The 19,221-nt window shown below is 40.4% G+C and overlaps 1 protein-coding gene across 2 annotated transcripts in view; it reads left to right on the plus strand.

Annotated features, from left to right (window-relative positions):
- POLR3B (RNA polymerase III subunit B) overlaps positions 1-19,221 on the plus strand; it is a 148,607-nt gene that overhangs the window by 69,563 nt on the left and 59,823 nt on the right. For both annotated transcript variants that reach the window (XR_011502684.1, XM_014865833.3), the window contains exons 19-23: positions 182-309; positions 9,317-9,526; positions 11,939-12,097; positions 13,737-13,854; positions 16,753-16,895. Coding sequence is in view for 1 of the 2 variants with exons in the window: in XM_014865833.3 (XP_014721319.1) it covers positions 182-309; positions 9,317-9,526; positions 11,939-12,097; positions 13,737-13,854; positions 16,753-16,895 (758 nt within the window). In the remaining variant the exon portion in view is untranslated. The remainder of the gene's footprint in view (positions 1-181; positions 310-9,316; positions 9,527-11,938; positions 12,098-13,736; positions 13,855-16,752; positions 16,896-19,221) is intronic.

Raw genomic sequence — 19,221 nt, forward strand, 5'->3', positions numbered from 1 at the left:
CTAGCATCAGATTTTATTGTTATTGCGGTTTTATTATATGTTTTATATATGTTTATATAAAGTTATGTAAATGTTACCTAGGCCCCTTGGGGACTTAGAGAGTAATATTTTTATACCCTTTAAGAGATATTTATTTTAGTACTTGGTACCTAAGATGCCTCACTCTTTGTTAACTTGATAGAGATACCACCCACTTGGAGATTGAACCCTTCACTCTTCTCGGCGTTTGTGCTGGCCTGATCCCATACCCTCATCATAACCAGTCCCCAAGAAACACGTATCAGTGTGCCATGGGGAAACAAGCCATGGGTAAGATTTCCTTCTTGAACTTGGTTCTAAATACTTGGATAAAAGACTTATATCTTTCTTCTTTCCTCACTAGTATCACATGTTTCACCAGGTCGGGCATTGCCACCATGTGAGTGTTACCACACACACAGGGTTGCCTGTGGAGCTCTGCAGTGCTTGCAGGTGCCCCTGTCATGTCTAAGGCTTAAACAGACATGGAGAAAACCTCTCTGAACTTGTTCCCTTGACCAAACAAAGGGACATAGAATAAATGTCACAGAATTATGACAGGGTAAATATAAGGAGAAAAGCCCTATAAAATGTAAGTTGTTAACCAGGAGAGATGAAAGAAAGAGCAGAAAAACTCAGGGTTAAAGGAAGAGAGGGGAAGGAAATAGAGATGAAGATGCACAGTGTGTATTAGAATGTACTTAGTAATTGTCTGGATGATAGTCATTGAGCCATTATATCCTTGCAGTTGCTCCTATAGCTCCTGAAACATCCAATTCGTGTCACACCAATTTCTGAATTCATTTTCCTTTCTTCTTTCTGTTTTTCTTCTCTGTCATCCATCTCTTAATTTATCCATCCATCCATAACATTTATTGATCATCAACTATAGACCAGACAGTGGGGCCAGAACCTGAAAGTACAGAGATGAGACAGAGCCCTGTCCTCAGGGAGTTCACAGTCTAGTAGGAGGGACCACAAATAAGATGGTAATTCAATATAGTGTGATAAACTCTTTAATAGACTGACAGTGGAATCTAAAGGAGTAAGAGCAGAAAAGGTCACATAAGGTTAGGGAGTAGGTTGTTTCTGAAGACTAGACCTGGGCCAAGTCTTGAAAGACACTGAGTATTTTTCACAGGTATGGAAATATAAGCAAGCATTGCATGGAAAAGTCCTGGTACTTTGGTGTGGGTATTTAGTATAGTATGGGTATAGAGGTGTGCTGGAGAGGTGCCAGGTATTAAAGAGCTTGGGTTTATGTTGGGTGGTAGAGAGGAGACCAGGCAAAAAAACCCATTTTGTGTATAAACTTTTTTTGAAATGTTTTTGAAAATCATTCAAATCCTAGTAAGTTTAATTAGTTTTATTTTCATATGTATCTATGACATCAGTATGACTTGTCATCTCTGATTTAAAGTATGAGGGGGCTGGCCTGGTGGTGCAGCGGTTAAGTTCGCACGTTCCACTTTTGTGGCCCAGGGTTTGCCAGTTCAGATCCCAGGTGCAGACCTACGCAACACTTGTCAAGCCATGCTGTTGCAGGCGTCCCACATAAAATAGAGAAGGGTGGGCACGAATGTTAGCTCAGGGCCAGTCTTCCTTAGCAAAAAAGAGGAGGATTGGCAGCAGATGTTAGCTCAGTGCTAATCTTCCTCAAAAGAAAAAAATAAGTATAATACAAGGAGTTTCATAAAGAAACTGTCAAAGGTTTTTGCATTGCCTTTGGGTAACAACTGGAATGCAGTTAGCTTCTCAGTGCCCAGCTATCAGCTGCAATTGACCATAGCTTGACAATTAAGGAATCCTATTTCTCATTACGGATAATGGGTATATATTTCTTTTCAAGCTTTATATTGCTGTTTGGTTGGCCATGAAGAAATAAGAAGCATGTTGTCCTGCTACCATTTACCTGATGATGTAATGCCTGGACAGTTCATAATAATTCCCAGTGGGAAAATCCAAACAGCGGCTCCTCAATTTAGCCTTCCCCATTCATCCTCAGCCGCAGCGTAGGCTGATTTCCCGCTTGTGCTGCTAACTTGCTAACAAGTTGAAATATACAGTACTGAACCCTGTGTGTCATGAAAGGGCTATCACTTCTATTGGGTTTACCAAACCGTTTTGTTTCATGATGTGAATCCCAGCTGAAACAATACACCTTTTGTGTAGAACCTCCAGCAGAATTAACGGAAGACTAATCACTTGGTGGCTAATGCCACTCTTTAGTGTGTTTGAAGATTGAAACAGAAAGGGCTGCGTCTGTCTCCACTTAGCACGTATTTTTCCTTTTTTTTTTTTTAGTAAAGGAGAGACCTGAAGGAAAGAAATAATATTTTTGTTTTTGTAATTCCCCTCCGACTAAAAAAAAAGTCTGTATTTTGTGGCCATGAGTATCTGAAACGTTCAGTGAGTTACCACACACAGTTAAGCAGGATCAGTGTGTGCAGAAAGCCAATTCAGTGTCTGTAGAGTTCTTTTGTAGTTTTGTGTGTGAAGGTTTTTTTTCTCGTTTTGTTTTGAGTGTCATTTGCAATTCATTGTCTGTGTTTTCTGAGGTTGGTGTATTCAGCTGCTCTGACCCTGGGTCCTGCACATTTAGCTCCTTGGATACAATCCTCTGACGTTACTGCTGACGCTAGGAAGACAAAAGCCACTGAATATCTTAAGTAATAAAAAAAAGCCTTTGTTACTGTTTGTTATTATAAAACACCTGACTGGAAAGAAAAGCAGTGAGATAAAAGTACGTTTAAAGTTGGCACATAACGTGGCCACATTTCTCTCTGGACACTGAAATAGCTGCAGAAGCATCGAGTGAGGTCTGTATGAAAAACCACAAAAGGAGAAAGGCTGGCAGAGGGAAAAACCCATAGCAGAGACCCAGGTCTGTAAAGCAGACCTGGCACTTTGAGTTGGACTTCTCTGAGTCATTTTAATTCCATGCAGTCTTGCTAGCTGATAGCTGAAAGTCACACCGTCCCATTTAAAACATGAGCCGCGCTGAAGACCATATACATCTCAGAGATTCTATCTGGATTTTCTAAAGTAATGTTTTAGTTACCATTCATCCATTAGTCCATGTGGAAAGTGGAAGACGGTAGCCCAGAATTAACTCACTAAATATTCTAGCCAACTTGGGAAATTTGCTATGTCCCTCTCACTACCAGTCCCTCCCATTCGGCAGAGTGAAGAAATGAGAAAAAGTCATTTTCCGTCACTGCAAAGGAGAGCAAGACCAGCACAAACCAGAGACTGAAAGCCTTACCTTGTATGTAAAAGAGAGCTGACTTTAAACCAACATGAAACACCCGCAGAGGGTGTCTCTTAAATCCAAGGCTCTTTGAGTTATTAATAAAGTTCAAACTTCCACACAATGTCTTACTGAGCTACTGAGAAACACCACTTCCGTGGATATGGCTCTGTCTGTTGTGACATGGCTCAGGGCAGGAAGTCAGGTAGATGTGTGTGGAAGTGGCCAGGTCTCCAGGGCCCTCAGTGCTACAAGGAAAGGCTGTGTGTTGGAGCTGCATTGTGTATGCACTCTCTCTGGCACCAGGCGCCAAGTTCACACGAGTCACGCTTTCATATCCTGCCCATTTTATTAGTTGGCAATCCTCTAGTGGAACACTTTCTCCTGTTTAAAAGGATCTTTTAGTCCCTATCAGCTCAATTAATGAATATGCATCACATACCTCCCTGGCGGGCTGCTTCTCACCACCCCTTCCCCCTTCAGCTCCAAATTGCTGGGACTTTTTCTTTCTTATTTAACTCAGGAGCTAGTGCAGCTTCTCTTGTTGTTTTGTTTTCAGTAGATTCTATTCTTAAGCAGATAGTTCCTGCTCTTGTATTTCCCACTTTACAGTAAGATGAGATGTACTAGAAATAGGCTGGAGAATTTTGAGATATTAAAAAACGCATAATATACAAAGATCTTCATAAAATTTTGTTTTATTCTGCATCTCCTCCTCCCCCACCTTCTGTTTGAATTTTTTTTAGAATATTTATTCTTTATCCCTTTGGGGCTACAAAATGAAAAGATGCCTTGGCCAAATTATCCTTGGCACTTCTTTTTTAAAATTCTGCTATTGGTTCAAAAAAATTAAAATCATTGTAGCTATTTTAGGTATAAGCTTATAAGACATTTCCTGAGACTAGCAGGTTAATAATAAATACTTATGGAAGTAAAATTAAAGTTCAGTATTTAGGGTTAGAGTTGGAGTAGAATGAGTGATACTGCAGGGTGATGGGGTATATATTTTTACTACTACTAATATTGTTAATATTAGTCATAATGAATATTGCCACTTATTGAACATCCAAATGATTTATATACATTTCTTCTTTTAGTCGTCATAATAATCCTGTCAGATATAATACATACCTTTTTTGTTTCTGACAAGAAAACTGAATCCCAGTTAGGTTGAGCAACTTATAAAGTGTTCCTTCATGTCGTCTATACAAGGCTATCTATAAAACTGACTAAAATTCTTCTCAACTGAAGCTAACTTCTTTCCTCACTTTTTCCTTTTTACTGTGGATCACGATCAAGGTGCTGTCCCTGCTAGACTGTGGATTATAAGCTCCTTCAGGACAAGGACTTGTCTGTGTTATTTATTACTATGTCCCTCGTGTCTAGCGTAGTGCCAGCTTAGTAGGTAGAGTATAGTAAGTACTTAATGAATGTTTCAGCAACGAATGAATGATCCTCGGAGCACATTAAAATTGTTAAGAAATCAGGTGCAGATTTTTGAAAAGAATCTTTGAAACAAAGAACTAAGTTGGAAGGCTTATACAACCTAATTTTAAGACTCACTATAAAGCCACAGTAATGAAAACAGTATATTGACATAAGAGTAGACATATCGGTCAATGGAACAGAATCAAGAATCCAGAAATAGACCCACACATTTATGGGTAATTGATTTTCAACGTGTCAAGGCAATTCAGAGGAAAGGAAAATCTTTTCAACAAAGTAAAATATCTGTATCTTGATCTATATAGAAAAAAAATGAACATCAACTCCTACCTCAATCCATTCAAAAAATTAACACAAAATGGATCTTAGCCCTAAATGTAAGAGCTAAAACCATAAAATTTATAGAAGGGAAAATAGGCAAAAATCTTCATGACCTTGAGTGATCTAAGATTTCTTAGATAGAACACAAAAAACACAAACTCTAAAAAAGAAAAAATTAATAAATTGGACTTTCTCAAAATTAAACTTTTGCTCTTTGAAAGATACTGTTAAGAATATGAAAGACACTGTTAAGCCACAGAATGAGAGAAAGTATTTGCAATACAATCGTTTCTCAGTATCCCTGGAGGGTTGGTTCCAGGACCCTACGCAGATACCAAAATCTGAGGATGCTCAAGTCCCTTACATAAAATGATGTAGTATTTGCATGTAACCTACCCACATGCTCCGTAACTTTAAATCATCTCTAGGTTACTTATAATACCTAATACAATGTAAACACTATGTAAATAACTGTTATACTGTATTATTTAGGGAATAATGACAAGAAAAAAGTCTGTACATGTTCAGTACAGATGCAACCATCATAGGCCTTTTGATCCACAGTTGGTTGTATCCGAGGATGGGGAACCCATGGATACAGAGGGCCGACTGTGCATACATCTAAGAAAGAATTATATCTAGTTCATATAAAGAACTCTTCAATATTAAGACAACTCAGTTAAAAGATGGGGAAAACAAAAGCAAAAACCAGACACTTCATAAAGAGTAATAGGAATGACCCATGAGCTCATGAAAATATGTTCAACATTATTAGTCATCAGGTAAATATAAATTAAAGCTGTGAGATACCACTGCACACTCATTAGAACCGCTAAAATGAGAAAGACTGGCAGACTAAGTGTTGGTAAGGATGTGGAACAACCAAAATGCTCATACCGTGCTGCTGAGAATGTAAAATGCCGTGATCACTTTGGACGGTTGTTAAGCATACCCTTACAGAACCACCCAGAAATTTGACTCCTATGTGTTTACCCGAAAGAAATAAACACACAAAGTCTTGTGTGTGAATGTTCATAGGAGCTTTATTCACAGTAGCCCCAAACTGGAAACAACCCAAATTCCATCAACTGGTGAATGGATAAACAAAATGTGTATTCATGCCACGGAATACTACTCAGCAATAAAAAGGAATGAGTCATGATGCACACAACCACATGGATGGATCTCAGAATCATTATGCTAAATGAAAGAAGCAGTACAAGAGTGTACATACGTGCCTTTATAGACGATTCAAACTAATCTATAATGGTCAAAAACGGATCAGTGGTTGCCTGGGGCCAGAGACAGAGGGAGGGATCTGTTGGGAATGCTGGAAATATTCTGGATCTTGATTGTGGTCGGTGGTTTCACAGATGTATATATCTGTCAGAACTCATGAATTTGTACAGTTTAAATGGGTGACGTTTACTGTATTCAATAATGTTGATTAAAAAGCAGTTGGGCAAAGGAATACAAAAATAGTGAAACACATAAAACTTCATTTTATTTTTTCAGTGTAATTTTCTAAGCTATATGCATCCTTACTAACCTTTTTTTCATCCCACTTTAAAATAAAAAGCTTCTTCCCTATTTTAACCTACATTTATGTACCTTGCTATGCCAACTTGTGACTTCTTAAGAAAGTTATGATCAAGAAAATATGACTTTATAAGAAAGATTATGTCCTGGGTAGTAAGAAAATGAAATCATTGGAGACTATAGTTATAGCAAAATGGGGCAGTAGAAGGAGAATTCAGCTTACAGATAATCTTGTTGTGTTAGTTATTCTATAGATGCAATGCCCTTTTTAAGGAAGCTGGAAACAGTCATAGAGGCATCCTGGTTTGAACACATGCTTCACCTTCTAGTCTGATAATTTAATTTCTGCGTAACATTTTTGTCAAAGAAGCTTGCTTAGTGACAAAATAGCTAGTAATTCATTTATAATTTTTATAGAAATAATGGAGTGTAATGGCATTTTGAAGCTTTATAATATGTAGAAGTCATAGTTGGATATAAATCCTGTTTTAACCTACACATCCAAAGTCAGTGCTACTAAAAATATACACGTATACTCCTACAGGTTCTTTAAAAAGTCTTTAAAGAACAATTTCTGATGCAATCATAAGCACTCAACATTTGCTAAACCATTTTGCTGTTCATCCATTGAATGGTCAGTGGTGGGTTACGAGAATTATGTTCCAGGCCTGGTAGCACAATTTATAGCAGGATCCAGTCTCTTTCACCATTGTTCAGAGGTACAGCCATTTATGCTTCCCTGCTGCATAATAATGCTTGTCTCAGGTTTCAGAAGCACGTTTGGCAGCCTGGTGGGACATTGCCTGAACCCTTGTCTCAAGCTGAGTAAAGTACACAATTGGAGCTGAAATCGCAACATAAATTTTAAATGATTTCATGTAAAAGGACAAACTTATTGTCAGTGAACTTTACCACGATCCAAGCAGCAGCAGCTTTATTTTTAGAACAGTAAGTGATCTGTTACCAGGTATCCTGCCCAGCTTATTAGTTGGCACGAAAATAACATAAATTAATTGGCAATTTGTAGTGTAAACTTGACAAAAAAGTTCATAAAGTTCAGTTTAGGTGTTGTTTTTCTGCTGAATCTTGATAAGTTTTCTAGAGATTTAAGCACAAATATATACTATCATAAAAAGTATAATGTGATTCTTCAATTTTACTTAGTTGACATTTATTGAGCATCTATAGGGAGCCCAGCACTGTCCAGGTGCTCGTTTCTTTAGTTCCCTACAGTTTTCATTATTTCTTCCAATAGTAGTCATCAAGGAGCACCATATTATTTTTGCTACCTGAATAGGTTACTTTCATCCCTGACTTGAAATCACCACTGACTTAATGGTATGAGCACAGGGAAAAAGGTAAAGGAAATAAATGTTGAGTTTTGGTATCTGCTCACCTTAGAGCTTAACTCCATTAAATGGCACGTAGGCATCCTAGGGTGTGTGGGTGTTGTGGATGTGTCACTATGGAAGCGTGTGTGAGAGAGAGACTTAGCCACTTAGGGGCAAAGAAGAGAGACCTGGAGAAGTTCAAGAGGCTCAGTAGCCCACACTCAAGCTCAGCAGTAGGGCAAACATGAGTGTCCCAGTTTTTTTTTTTTCTCCAGATTGGCCCTGAGCTAACATCTGTTGCCAACCTTTATCTTTTTTCTTTTTCTCCCCAAAGCCCCCCCCCATACATAGGTGTATATTCTGGTTCTAGGTCCTTCTAGTTCTGTTATGTGGGACGCCACCTCAGCATAGCTTGATGAGCAATGCTAGGTCTGCACCCAGGATCCAAACCGGTGAAACCCTAGACCACCGAAGCAGAGTGCGCAGACTGAACCACTCTGTCACGGAGCCAGCCCCAAGTTTCCTGGTTTTAAGGTCTCTGTGGAGGAGCACCTGTGTGTTCACAAGCCCAGGAGAGAGAAAGCCTTTTCTCAGGCAGGTCCCTGAACACGATGAACCCCTATGGGGAAAGGGAGAAAGAGTAACGTTCTGATTTCCCCCCCAGTTGACATAATACACTTCCGAGGTCCAGTCAAGTGAAAAGGCTGGTTGCTAAGGAGGGGGAAGCCCTTCCCTGACTGGACAGGGCCCTGGGTTCCTTAGTGGAAGGGACCATGCCTTTCCCCATCTTGTCTCCAGTGTTGGGCGCAGAGTAGGTGTTTAGCAACTGCTTAATAGATGAATAGTTAAGCATGTGAATGAGTCCACTCTGCCCTGCTTTCACTTGCGTCTCCTTTATTCTGTTCCCTCCCTTTTCTCCTGCTTTCTCTTTCGTTTAGAACTTTTGTAATTGTTGATTTTTTTTTATGAAATGTATCTGTTTGTCACACTGTATAAGCTCCTTGCTTGTCAGCACTGGGCATTCTTGTCTAGTTACCTTCCCCCGGCAACTGGAAATGTGCCTGGAGCCTAACAGAGCCAAATCCAGAATTGTTGACTGACTTGTGAAATTAACCAGTGGAAACTCACATTCCTCAAATGGGATCAATTCTATAAATCCAAAAAGTTGAAATTATTTAGATTAGTATACCTTGAATGTGATTTTTCTTCATTGTAGGATTTTTACTATTACTGAGAAAAATTACTCTTAAAAGTTGTTAGCCCCTCTGAGGATATCACTTTTGAAATGTTTGCCCTGAAGATTTTCTTCATTTTAATTAGTGAATTTAATGTGTTTATGTCTGTATTCGTTGGTACCTAATCATTTGACATAATAGAATGTTGCATTTTGTTTTCTCCAATATCAATGAAGGTACCATTGGATACAACCAACGGAACAGAATTGATACTCTCATGTATCTACTCGCATATCCACAAAAACCCATGGTTAAAACAAAGACCATTGAGTTGATAGAATTTGAGAAGCTGCCGGCTGGACAGAATGCGACAGTTGCCGTAATGAGTTATAGTGGCTATGATATTGAAGATGCTCTGGTTTTAAACAAAGCTTCCTTGGACAGAGGTAAATGAGTTTTCAAAGTTCTAACACCAAAGATGCTTTGTGCAGAATTAGATTTAGGGATGATCAATGTAAAAATCACTTAGTGTCACAATGTTAATGTCAGTTTTAAGTGATTTGAATTTTATAGTATATAAACAGGGAGCAGTTAGATTTTGGTGTTGACTTACTTTAATGAATATTACATAGAGGTAATTTGTTAAATGTATTACTAAGGAACCTTTTTTTTTTCTTTGTTATTTTACTTTATTGGTGACTTGAGACAATTCCTCAACAGGAATGTTCTAAAACATTTAAGAATTTGTTTATTTTCTAGCAGGAATTACAATAAATGAAATATATTTTTTGAAGACATCTAGTTATCTATTCAACAGCAAACTTGTTTGAGAGGGCAGTAGCAATGTTTATGTACAAAAGGCTATTTTTTATTGTATATCTCAACCCTGTATAATGTTATGCCTTTTTGTTAAGAAAATGATAAGAATTAGAAATATACCTACGTAAACCGTGGCTATAGGTTTTTATGCTTTTCTCGCTCGGTTTTTGGACGGTTTACTTTTGCAAGTCACCACTTGGTGGTTTGTTAGCCATCACCTGATCTGAAGCCTGACTTTCTCCATAATCTGTTTCTCTTTCTCCTCCCTGGCATACCCACTCTGCCTTCCACTTCGCTCTTTGTAGTTGCTAGGCAGCGATAATAGTACGCCTAGACATGTGTCTTTGGCATTAATGTTGGCTGCACTTAATTTATGCCTCTTTTTTTCCTCCGAATGACAACAGCCATGCTTTAAAACTAGATGTTTTCCTTTCTGATTAACTGGTAACGTTTATGTGGAAATCTGAAGACTTTGTGATATCTGTCAGAAACTCCGCAACACAGTTTAATGATCTGAGTTTACTGTCCTCTAGCTTTTAAGCTAGCACCTGTAAATAAAATGTCCATTTACACTTAGAAGAAAACACTTCTTGATTTCATGCAGTTCAGATTCACACTGCACTCCAGCACGTTGCAGTTAATGGCCATTGTACGAAATTTCAAGATCATGTAATGTTTCCAAAGCAGCTGGCTCTCGGAGCCGGGTTTATTATGGCCATACACAATTTAGTAGAAGCCACAATGACTAAGACCTTTCTTGAAACACTCAAACGTCTTCATCTAACATCTGATTGTAGAAATTTGTTGTTTCATCGCACAGTCACCTTCATATTTAAAAAATTACATTAGAGCACTGAGGTTTTGTTTAGAAAGCCACTTTTCCCTGATTGATTTTCTAAACTCATGTTCTTAGATTTTTTGAAAGAGTTCTGCTTTTGGTGGAGAATCGTAAGTGAAGGATTTCACAGCCGTGCATTTATTTCATCAGTAATAGCTAGCATGTAATCCTGAGATGTTTTCCTATTTAGGTGAACTCTGACATGGCTCAGTATATCCTGGGGAGATTAGAGAGAGAATCCAGTTTACAATAACTGCTTGGCCAAAGGGGAAAAAAGAAAGAAATGCTTCCACAGAATCCTGGGAAATGATATTTGGTGTTGAAGGATTGACAGGTCTTTTGGGCAACTCTACAACTGATAAATCTTTTTGTGGGATTCAGTGGTTGAGTTTTTTGCTCCATCTAAAGATTTTCTTCTGTTCATTTGCTTATTTTTCTTAATGTTTACATTTTTAGTTGGTCTCAGGACTTTTCCTTCATCCACTAAATAAGTGTGATCTAAAAATGTAATCAAAGTAAGTTCTAGTCTTCAGGGCAGAGGTGAACGCTCACTCTCATTAAAATTATCTGGTTGCTTCTTCTTTTCATTCTTTCTCGTCTCTGGAGAAAATTGATTTTTTTTTGCTTGTTTGGGATCTCCTCTGGATGCCAAAATCAGAAAAAGGAACACTTTCCGGGGAAGGATAGTAGAAGTTATGCACCAAAAGGATGTGTAGGAAGAATCCTGGCTGATCAGTGGACTTGATCTGCCTCAACTCTGTCACCAACTTGCTGGGTGACCTTGGCCACTTAATTTCTCTGAACCTCACTCGTAGCACCTGTCAGACAGAGGGGTTAAGCCAGGTGGGCTCTGAGGCCCTTTCCAGTTCTCACATTCTGTGGCTCTGTGCTCTGAAAGAATCACAGTGGCACTCAGATTTCTCTCACCTTCCTCCAACATGACTGGATATATTCCATGCTGACAAATGGTTGTAGAGATTCCCATATTTTTATGGACAGGAGGTAGGAGAGAAGTCCTGAGCCAGTTCTTCAGAGTATCAGATTGTTATTTGGTCTGGCCAGTCGCAGATTATCCAAATGTAGAGCAGATTGGGGTTATTTTGGGGGGAGAGTGGGGTAGGTTGTTGAATACTACAGATCTGTGTTTCCTCCTTGCTTTGTAGTACTGGTGGTTCTCATCCCCATTTTGGTTTCATTTTAGGCTTTGGGCGTTGTCTTGTATATAAAAATGCTAAATGTACATTGAAACGATACACCAACCAGACATTTGACAAAGTGATGGGGCCGATGTTGGATGCTGCTACAAGGAAACCCATCTGGCGACACGAAATTTTAGATGCAGATGGTATTTGTTCTCCAGGTAAAAGACTTAAAAAAAAAACTTTAAGGTATACTTTTTGAAATTATGAAAGTTATTCGACAGTATTTCTGAATGTTTGGTAAACAGGGCAGAAAAAAATAACAAACCACTATCCTGACTCCACCAGATCATTTTTGATAAATTTCCTTCCAGTCTGTTTTTCTGTGCATGTGTTTTTACATAGAGTAATCTATTCTAGTTATAATTTTGAATCATAGAAAAGCCACTTTAAGGAAATATTTAGAATGAAAGTCATGTCCCTGCATTTACACTGGTGTTTCATCATTTGTGCATTTAGCTTACAGACTGACTTTAAAATCTTCTTCCCCTAGAAAGTGTGACTCCATTGTAATTACAAATCTGTGATGAATTTTGTTGATGCAGCTCACAGCCCCTGCCCTGTGAGTCTTGTGGGCTAGTGTGGGAGACTAACATTAATCAAAGGATCACACACAAACACATGTCAGCCTACAACCAGGTTAAGGAAGCGTATACGAGCTGTGAAGCCATTGTTTAGCAGGAGGATTTGACCTAGTCAGGAAGATCGGGGCAGCCTTCCCCCAGGAAGTGAGCCGAGATCTCAAGGATAAGTGGAGTTAGCTAATGAAGAGGGGAGGGGAGTGTGTTCTAAGCAGTGGGATTGGCTTATGCAAGCTTGATATTTAAAGGATCTGAAAGAAGGCCAGTATGGCTAAAAGGAATAGAGTACAGGGGAGTGTGGTGAACATGAGTCTAGAGAGAAGAGGGAGGGAAGGGCAGAGGCCAGACACAAGGCCTTGCAACCATGTTACTGTTTTCATTATGATCCTAAACTCAATGATACAGTCATATGCATTTTGAAATGATCACTCTGACTGCAGTCTGGAGAAAAGAGTAGAAGGGAGCCAAGATAGAGGGGGACCAACTGAGAGCTCTCCTAGAAGACCAGGCGAGAGGAGCTGTGGTGATGTGGAGAGAAGGGCTGGGTTGGGGAGGTCACTGAGAGAGGGGAAATGCACATGACCTTGTCACGGATGGTGCACGGGTGGCGAGTTCTGCATCCGCTGCAGTGCCCTGAGCCACATGGTGCCTGGCTTCCCCTCTTCTTGCTGCCTGTGATTCTTGGAGAATTGCCCTCACTCTTAAACAAGGTCATGTCGCTGGGAAAATACGTGCTGTGATAGTACTGTAGCAGTTGGTCTTGGAGCTTACCATAAAAAGACGCAAAGCACAGGTGAGAGCAGCAGGAAAAACCAAAGAAATATTTTGATTTCCTCATCACCTAAGTTAAGTTGGTAGTGACTTATTACTAGTTGAAATAACTATTAATAAAAATAAGTGGTGCAAACTTATTCTAACACCCTAAGAGATATATAAAATTGCTTCCTACTGACGTGACATTTCTCTTGTTCACATGGTCCCCTAAATCAGTTTCCTAGTTTTATACACATTGTAATCTTAAGCTATAATTTTTTCATATGGGCTTGCAAAATTACAAACAAGCCCTGTTGAACTCTAGTTTCCACTGTATGGACTTGTTTTTTTCCTTCCACGTCTGGATGTCATGGACCGAGTCTAATCACACAGTTTTATGTCCCAATAAGCTTTACATTCCACACAGATGATAACGGTTGGTCTCCCATCCTTCTTTCTTCCTTAGGTGAGAAAGTAGAAAACAAGCAGGTGCTTGTGAACAAGTCCATGCCCACAGTAACGCAGATTCCCCTGGAAGGAAGTAATGTGCCGCAGCAGCCACAGTACAAAGATGTGCCCATCACGTACGTGTGGGTTGTGCCTTGGAAATTTAGAAAGATTCAGAAAAAAGAAGTAGGGGAAATTAGGAGTTAGCTCTTGGAGGGTTAGAGAACTAGGAATAGCAATTTGGGGTACTAATGCTTGTCACGAAGACGGCGTGGCATAGAAGATAAAACTGGGCTGTGGAGTTGCTTAGACCTTCTAACCTGGGTTTGAGTTGTGGGCCAGATAGGCAGGCACTCCAGGGAGAGGGGGCAGCAAGATGAAGGGCACGTAGGCATAGCACCGCCTGGGTTTGGAGACCAGTGCAGCTCGCTGGGGCTAGACTGTGGAATGATTGGGTATTCATTCGTTAGAGGGTGATGTGATCAGGTTTGTGTTTTAAAAAATAAAATCAAACACTCTGGCCGCAGCGTGGCATCACCGATGCCCTAGAATGTAGCTGGGTTTTAGTACTCGTGGTGGTGTGTGTTATCTCACAGGGATAAAGCGCTTAAACTCTGTTGGCCTCAGTTTTTTCATCTGTACAATGAAAGAGTTACATTCATTAATCTCCAGGTTTCATTGGAGCTCTGAAGTCTAATGGAGTATGAAACTTAGTGAGATGAGCCCTGGTCAATGAGAACAACCACACTGTGATATAAAAACAAAACGAGAAGGAGTAACAAGACGTTTAATCCAGCCAAGGGGAGCTAAGTTAACAGAGTACCTGAGGTGAAGGTGGGGGGTGACATAGAACTGAATTCCTGGGCTGTGAAAGGCAATTTAACAAATCCATTCAACACACAATTCTTTGAGGCCAGAGTTATGGAGCTGAAATAAACCACAAGCCTTGCCTGCAAGGAGGAACATCCAGTTGGCAAAGACCTACAGAAAAAAATAAGTACAGTAAATGCCATGATCGTTAGTAGCTTAATTGAGAATTTTCACTGTACCAGTTACTGTTCCGACCTTTTTACATGTGTTAGCTCAGTTAATCCTACCACCACCCCTTGAGCTAGGTTCTGTTAATAGCCTCATTTGAAAGACATGGAAACTGAGGCACAGAGAAGTTAAGTAATTTACCAAGGTCACACAGCTATAAGTGGCAGAGCCAGGATTTGAACTCACGCAGTCTGGCTTCAGAGCCCCACTCTTGACTACTCTGCTAAATCCAGCAGAGTTGTGGGTGCCATGGATTTGTCTCTACCATGGGAGCATAGAGGAGAAAGTGGGCCGGTCCACTGGGGGAGGGGTCAGGACCTTTGCACTGAATCCCACAAGATGAAAAGCTATTTTAGAATTACAAAAGTGGTTATGCTAGTTGGTTTTCTTCCTGTCCTGAAGGAGGGTGTCTCTTTTCCTATTCAAAGCTTGTCCCTCCTACCAGGCTGGCTTCTCATTCTCAGCCTGCCCTCCTCCCCTGCTGTGGTGACAGTACCCTGGCTAGTGACTCTGCACTGTCTGGATGTGCTCACCCTCTGCCAGCGCTCCACGTACTCTCCTGTTGCTCCTGACTCCCAGGTGGACGTGTGCCTGCTTTCGGCTGCATATCAGCACATGGACAACTTGATGGGGCCCTCCTCCCCGCCAAAACCATCCCCCTCCCCGCCCCTACCCTGGCCCAAAACCATCCCCCTCCCCGCCCCTACTCCAGCCCCTACAGGCTCCTCCTGGGTCCCTCTCTTATGAGTGGCACCTCCATCCGGCCAGTCACCTGCAGCACTTTCTCTGCCTGCCACACACACCAGTTCAGCACATCCTGTAGGTTCTGTCTCCCCAGCAGTTCTCTGACCCCTCATTGATACCTGTTGCCCTCTAAGTTCTGGCCCTCTCCTACCGGACTCTTAGTAACTGCTCGTCTGCCTCCAGTCTTGCACCTCTCCACGCCTCTCAGGCTCTGTGTTACTGCCAGAGTGACTTTTTCTAAGTTACTCATCTGGTCATGATACTCTCTTGAGTAAATAGAATAAAACTTGGGTAGATTGAGTAAAACTCTCAATGACAATGTTGCGTAAAGGCCAAATGAAATAGTCATACATACAAGACCATCTGTGACCCTTGACCCTACACTTTTGCATCCCGGGCCCCATATTTCTGGTAAATTGTCTCTTATTCTCCAAAATGTGCCATCCGACTTCGAGGTCTCCATGCATTTACTCGTGCAGCTCCTCTGCCTGGAATGCCCTTCCCTGGTCAGGTCTCAGCCCTAGGGTCACCTCCTCTGTGAAGCAGTCCCTGACAGGCTGTCCCCTGCCTGCCACCACTGTCTCCCCAGCCACCAGCTGGATGACTGTGGTCTCCCTTGGGCCTTTCCTGACCTCCATACCACTGATGTCTTTACTGCACTTTCTCTCATCCTTCATTGGGTTGTAGTTCCTTTGGGGCAGGAACTATGTCTCCTTAGTCTTTGTATGTCCAGAACCTACAAGGATCTGACACAGAGTAGACTCTTAATAATGTTTGTTGTATGAAAAACAGCAAAGTATGTGAAAAAATTAGTGGGAAAGCTGAGTAGATACAAGTAATACTTAAAAAATGGTTAAGAAGTTGGAGTGGAGTCTTCCAGGCTTCAGCTCAGATGCCGGGTCCACTTCGTATGAGGCATGCGTTCTAGACGAGTGCTCACCCTCTCTTGGCATCAGTTCTCATCTATAATAAGGGCATAGCAAGATGGGAATAATATGTGTGGTGAAGGTTAAATTGTGTTATGCCTGCCTCATAATAAATATTTAGTAAATGTTAGCCATTTTAAACTATGACCATAAAAGGGAAATTGTAACATTCGAATTTAATGTTGAAAAATAAAAGTCATTCTTCAGAGCCCAAATGGGAATGTCACAATATTCCATGGTCGGTATTAATAAAATATGGCCTGTGGGCGATAGGTTCACAAAGGGCAGTTTGAAAACTCTGCTAAAGTGACTTCCTCTTAACATTAGCTACAAAGGGGCAACGGATTCATATATTGAAAAAGTGATGATATCTTCAAATGCCGAAGATGCTTTTCTAATCAAAATGCTGCTGAGACAGACGAGGCGTCCAGAGATTGGAGACAAATTCAGCAGTCGTCATGGGCAAAAAGGTAAATTGTTTCATTTCTCAACCTGTTTATACAACTGAATACAGTAAAGTATTAGCCACATGTGTATGAAATATTTTATAATTTCCCCTATTTAAAAAAATTAATATGTTTGAAAAATTATTACATTGTTATCAAAATTATTCTTTTGTTTCTCAGATTAACCTATTTATGTCTTAATGGCATTTAAAAATATACCATGGCGTTACTTCTCTGTGCTAGTTATTTTACTCTCCTGTAACTGCTTGGCCCAAAATTATAAATACGTATTTAGAATACTGTACATTCTGTTGGGCCACGGTATCGTAGGATGTGAGCACTAGCAGATACCTCAGGATTGTCTGCCCTTTTATTTAACCCATGAGGAAGTGCAGACCCTGTGTGTTAAGCGGCCAGTGAAGGGTACCCCGCTAGTTGGTGCTGAGCTGGTGTTAGAACCTGGGTCTCCCGGCTCCACTGCGGGGCTTTGTCAGCTGCAGCGTGGTCCCTCTCCTACATGGGGTTTCTCCGTCTGATCCCATTGCCCAGCCTCACTCTTTCCTTTGATGGTTACTGCTGGGTTTTCATCCATTTGTGGTTTTGTTTTGTTTTGTTTTTTATCCTCAAGAAGCATAGCTACGTCACCATTGATTAATGCATTTTTCGGTAGGGTCTCTTTTAGTCAATATACATAGTGCGTAAGAGTGGAAAGTTTGTCCTGGATTTGAATTTTGGCTCTGTCTGCCTCCTACTAGTTTTACAGACAACAACAGCTAACAGTTTCGTAGCACTGACTGTGCGCCTGGCAGTGTTCTCAGCACTTTACATACGCTAACTAATTTGCTTCTCTCACAATCCTGGGAGGCAGGTACTGTTATTACCTGCATTTTATACGTGAGGAAACAGAGGCACAGAGAGATTGATAGCTTGCCCAAGGGCCCCAGTTGGTGGCAGAACTGGTGTTTGAACCCTGACATCCTGGCTCCAGAGTCCATGTTCTTACAACTATACTATCCTGACTGCTAAGCACTTCGCGTTGTGCCCGGCACTTAGTAAGTGCTCAAGAAGTGAGGGCAGTGATCATGAACATGGGCTGGTATTCGTTCCACTCTTCACCCTTGAATCCTGCCTTTGTTTATAAAGTACTAGTGTGATATCTTCTTGTTTTGAAGATAACTGCACGTTATGTTCTTGCTGATTTTAACGGTTTATTTGCCAAGCAAGTACATCAAATATTACAATTTGTTTGGTCCAATGAATACAGCCTTAGTTGTTGTTCCATCAATGAAACTATTTCAGGCTAAGATACTATTTCATCAAAAGCATTTTTACTTCAGTTGACTGACACAAGATTATTTTAACCTGTCAATATTTTGTAAGAATTGATGCCATCTATAAATGTGAATTTGACACTTCTACTTCATACACTTACCTAAGATGCTAATTCTTAGTACCTTTTGGAAACATATCTTGAGGTTCTAGTGTTTTCTATTGCTTACCAGTGAAAATCAAATTCTCTATAAAACGTCATCACTGAAAGCTTTATAAGAATGCACATGGTAAGAGAACATCTCCCTTCTGAATCAGTTTACAAACTTCAGATATCCCAAATCCTTATGCTTTACTCCATCAGAGTATTATGTGAAGAGTTGAAGGCTGGCGTACATTTCAGTAATTATCCACTGTGTTCAGTTCAGTGACTCCACCAAACTTCTGGAGGACAGTGAGCATGTCCGCGTAGTCTTAAAAAGCCTGACTGAGCCTTTCTCACAGTAGATACTTAATTGGTAGTTGATAACGGGTGAATATGTGAATGAATTGAAGGTAGGAGAAATGAAAGCGGACAGATTCTCTACTCTTGATGGATTAAGTTTACTCAGGCTTTAATCTGTACGTTATATGTGAGTGTGTGTGTATAGCATAGACAAAGCAGTACCTTTGAAAATGAAAAACACACTTGATTCGTGAGCTCCTATGAACACAGACCTGTAGGTAAAGTGTCAATAAGTTTGTGCTATAGCGTTTTTTCAAACTATTAATATGACAGGGATAACGTTCATTGACAGAAGTGGTTGCCAGCGTGCAGTGGTCTGAAACATGGCAGATTTTGGAGATCTGTTCGATCTTAGGGGGCTGTGACTTGTACGTCTCTCTATGAAGCTGAAAGAAGGCCCCTGGGGTTAGATGACCTTTCACTTGTAGTGCGGAGTTTATCTTGCTCGTTTTCCTTTTCCAGATGGCTTTTAATCCAAGGGTAAAAACCTTCTGATTAGCCTAGATTCCCTTGATATTCCCCTCTCTTGCAGCTTCGTCAGATTTATTGAAAAGATTGGGAAACAACAAGCAAACA

Source organism: Equus asinus, chromosome 4 (genome assembly GCF_041296235.1).
Source record: "Equus asinus isolate D_3611 breed Donkey chromosome 4, EquAss-T2T_v2, whole genome shotgun sequence".
NCBI classification, from domain to species: domain Eukaryota; kingdom Metazoa; phylum Chordata; class Mammalia; order Perissodactyla; family Equidae; genus Equus; species Equus asinus.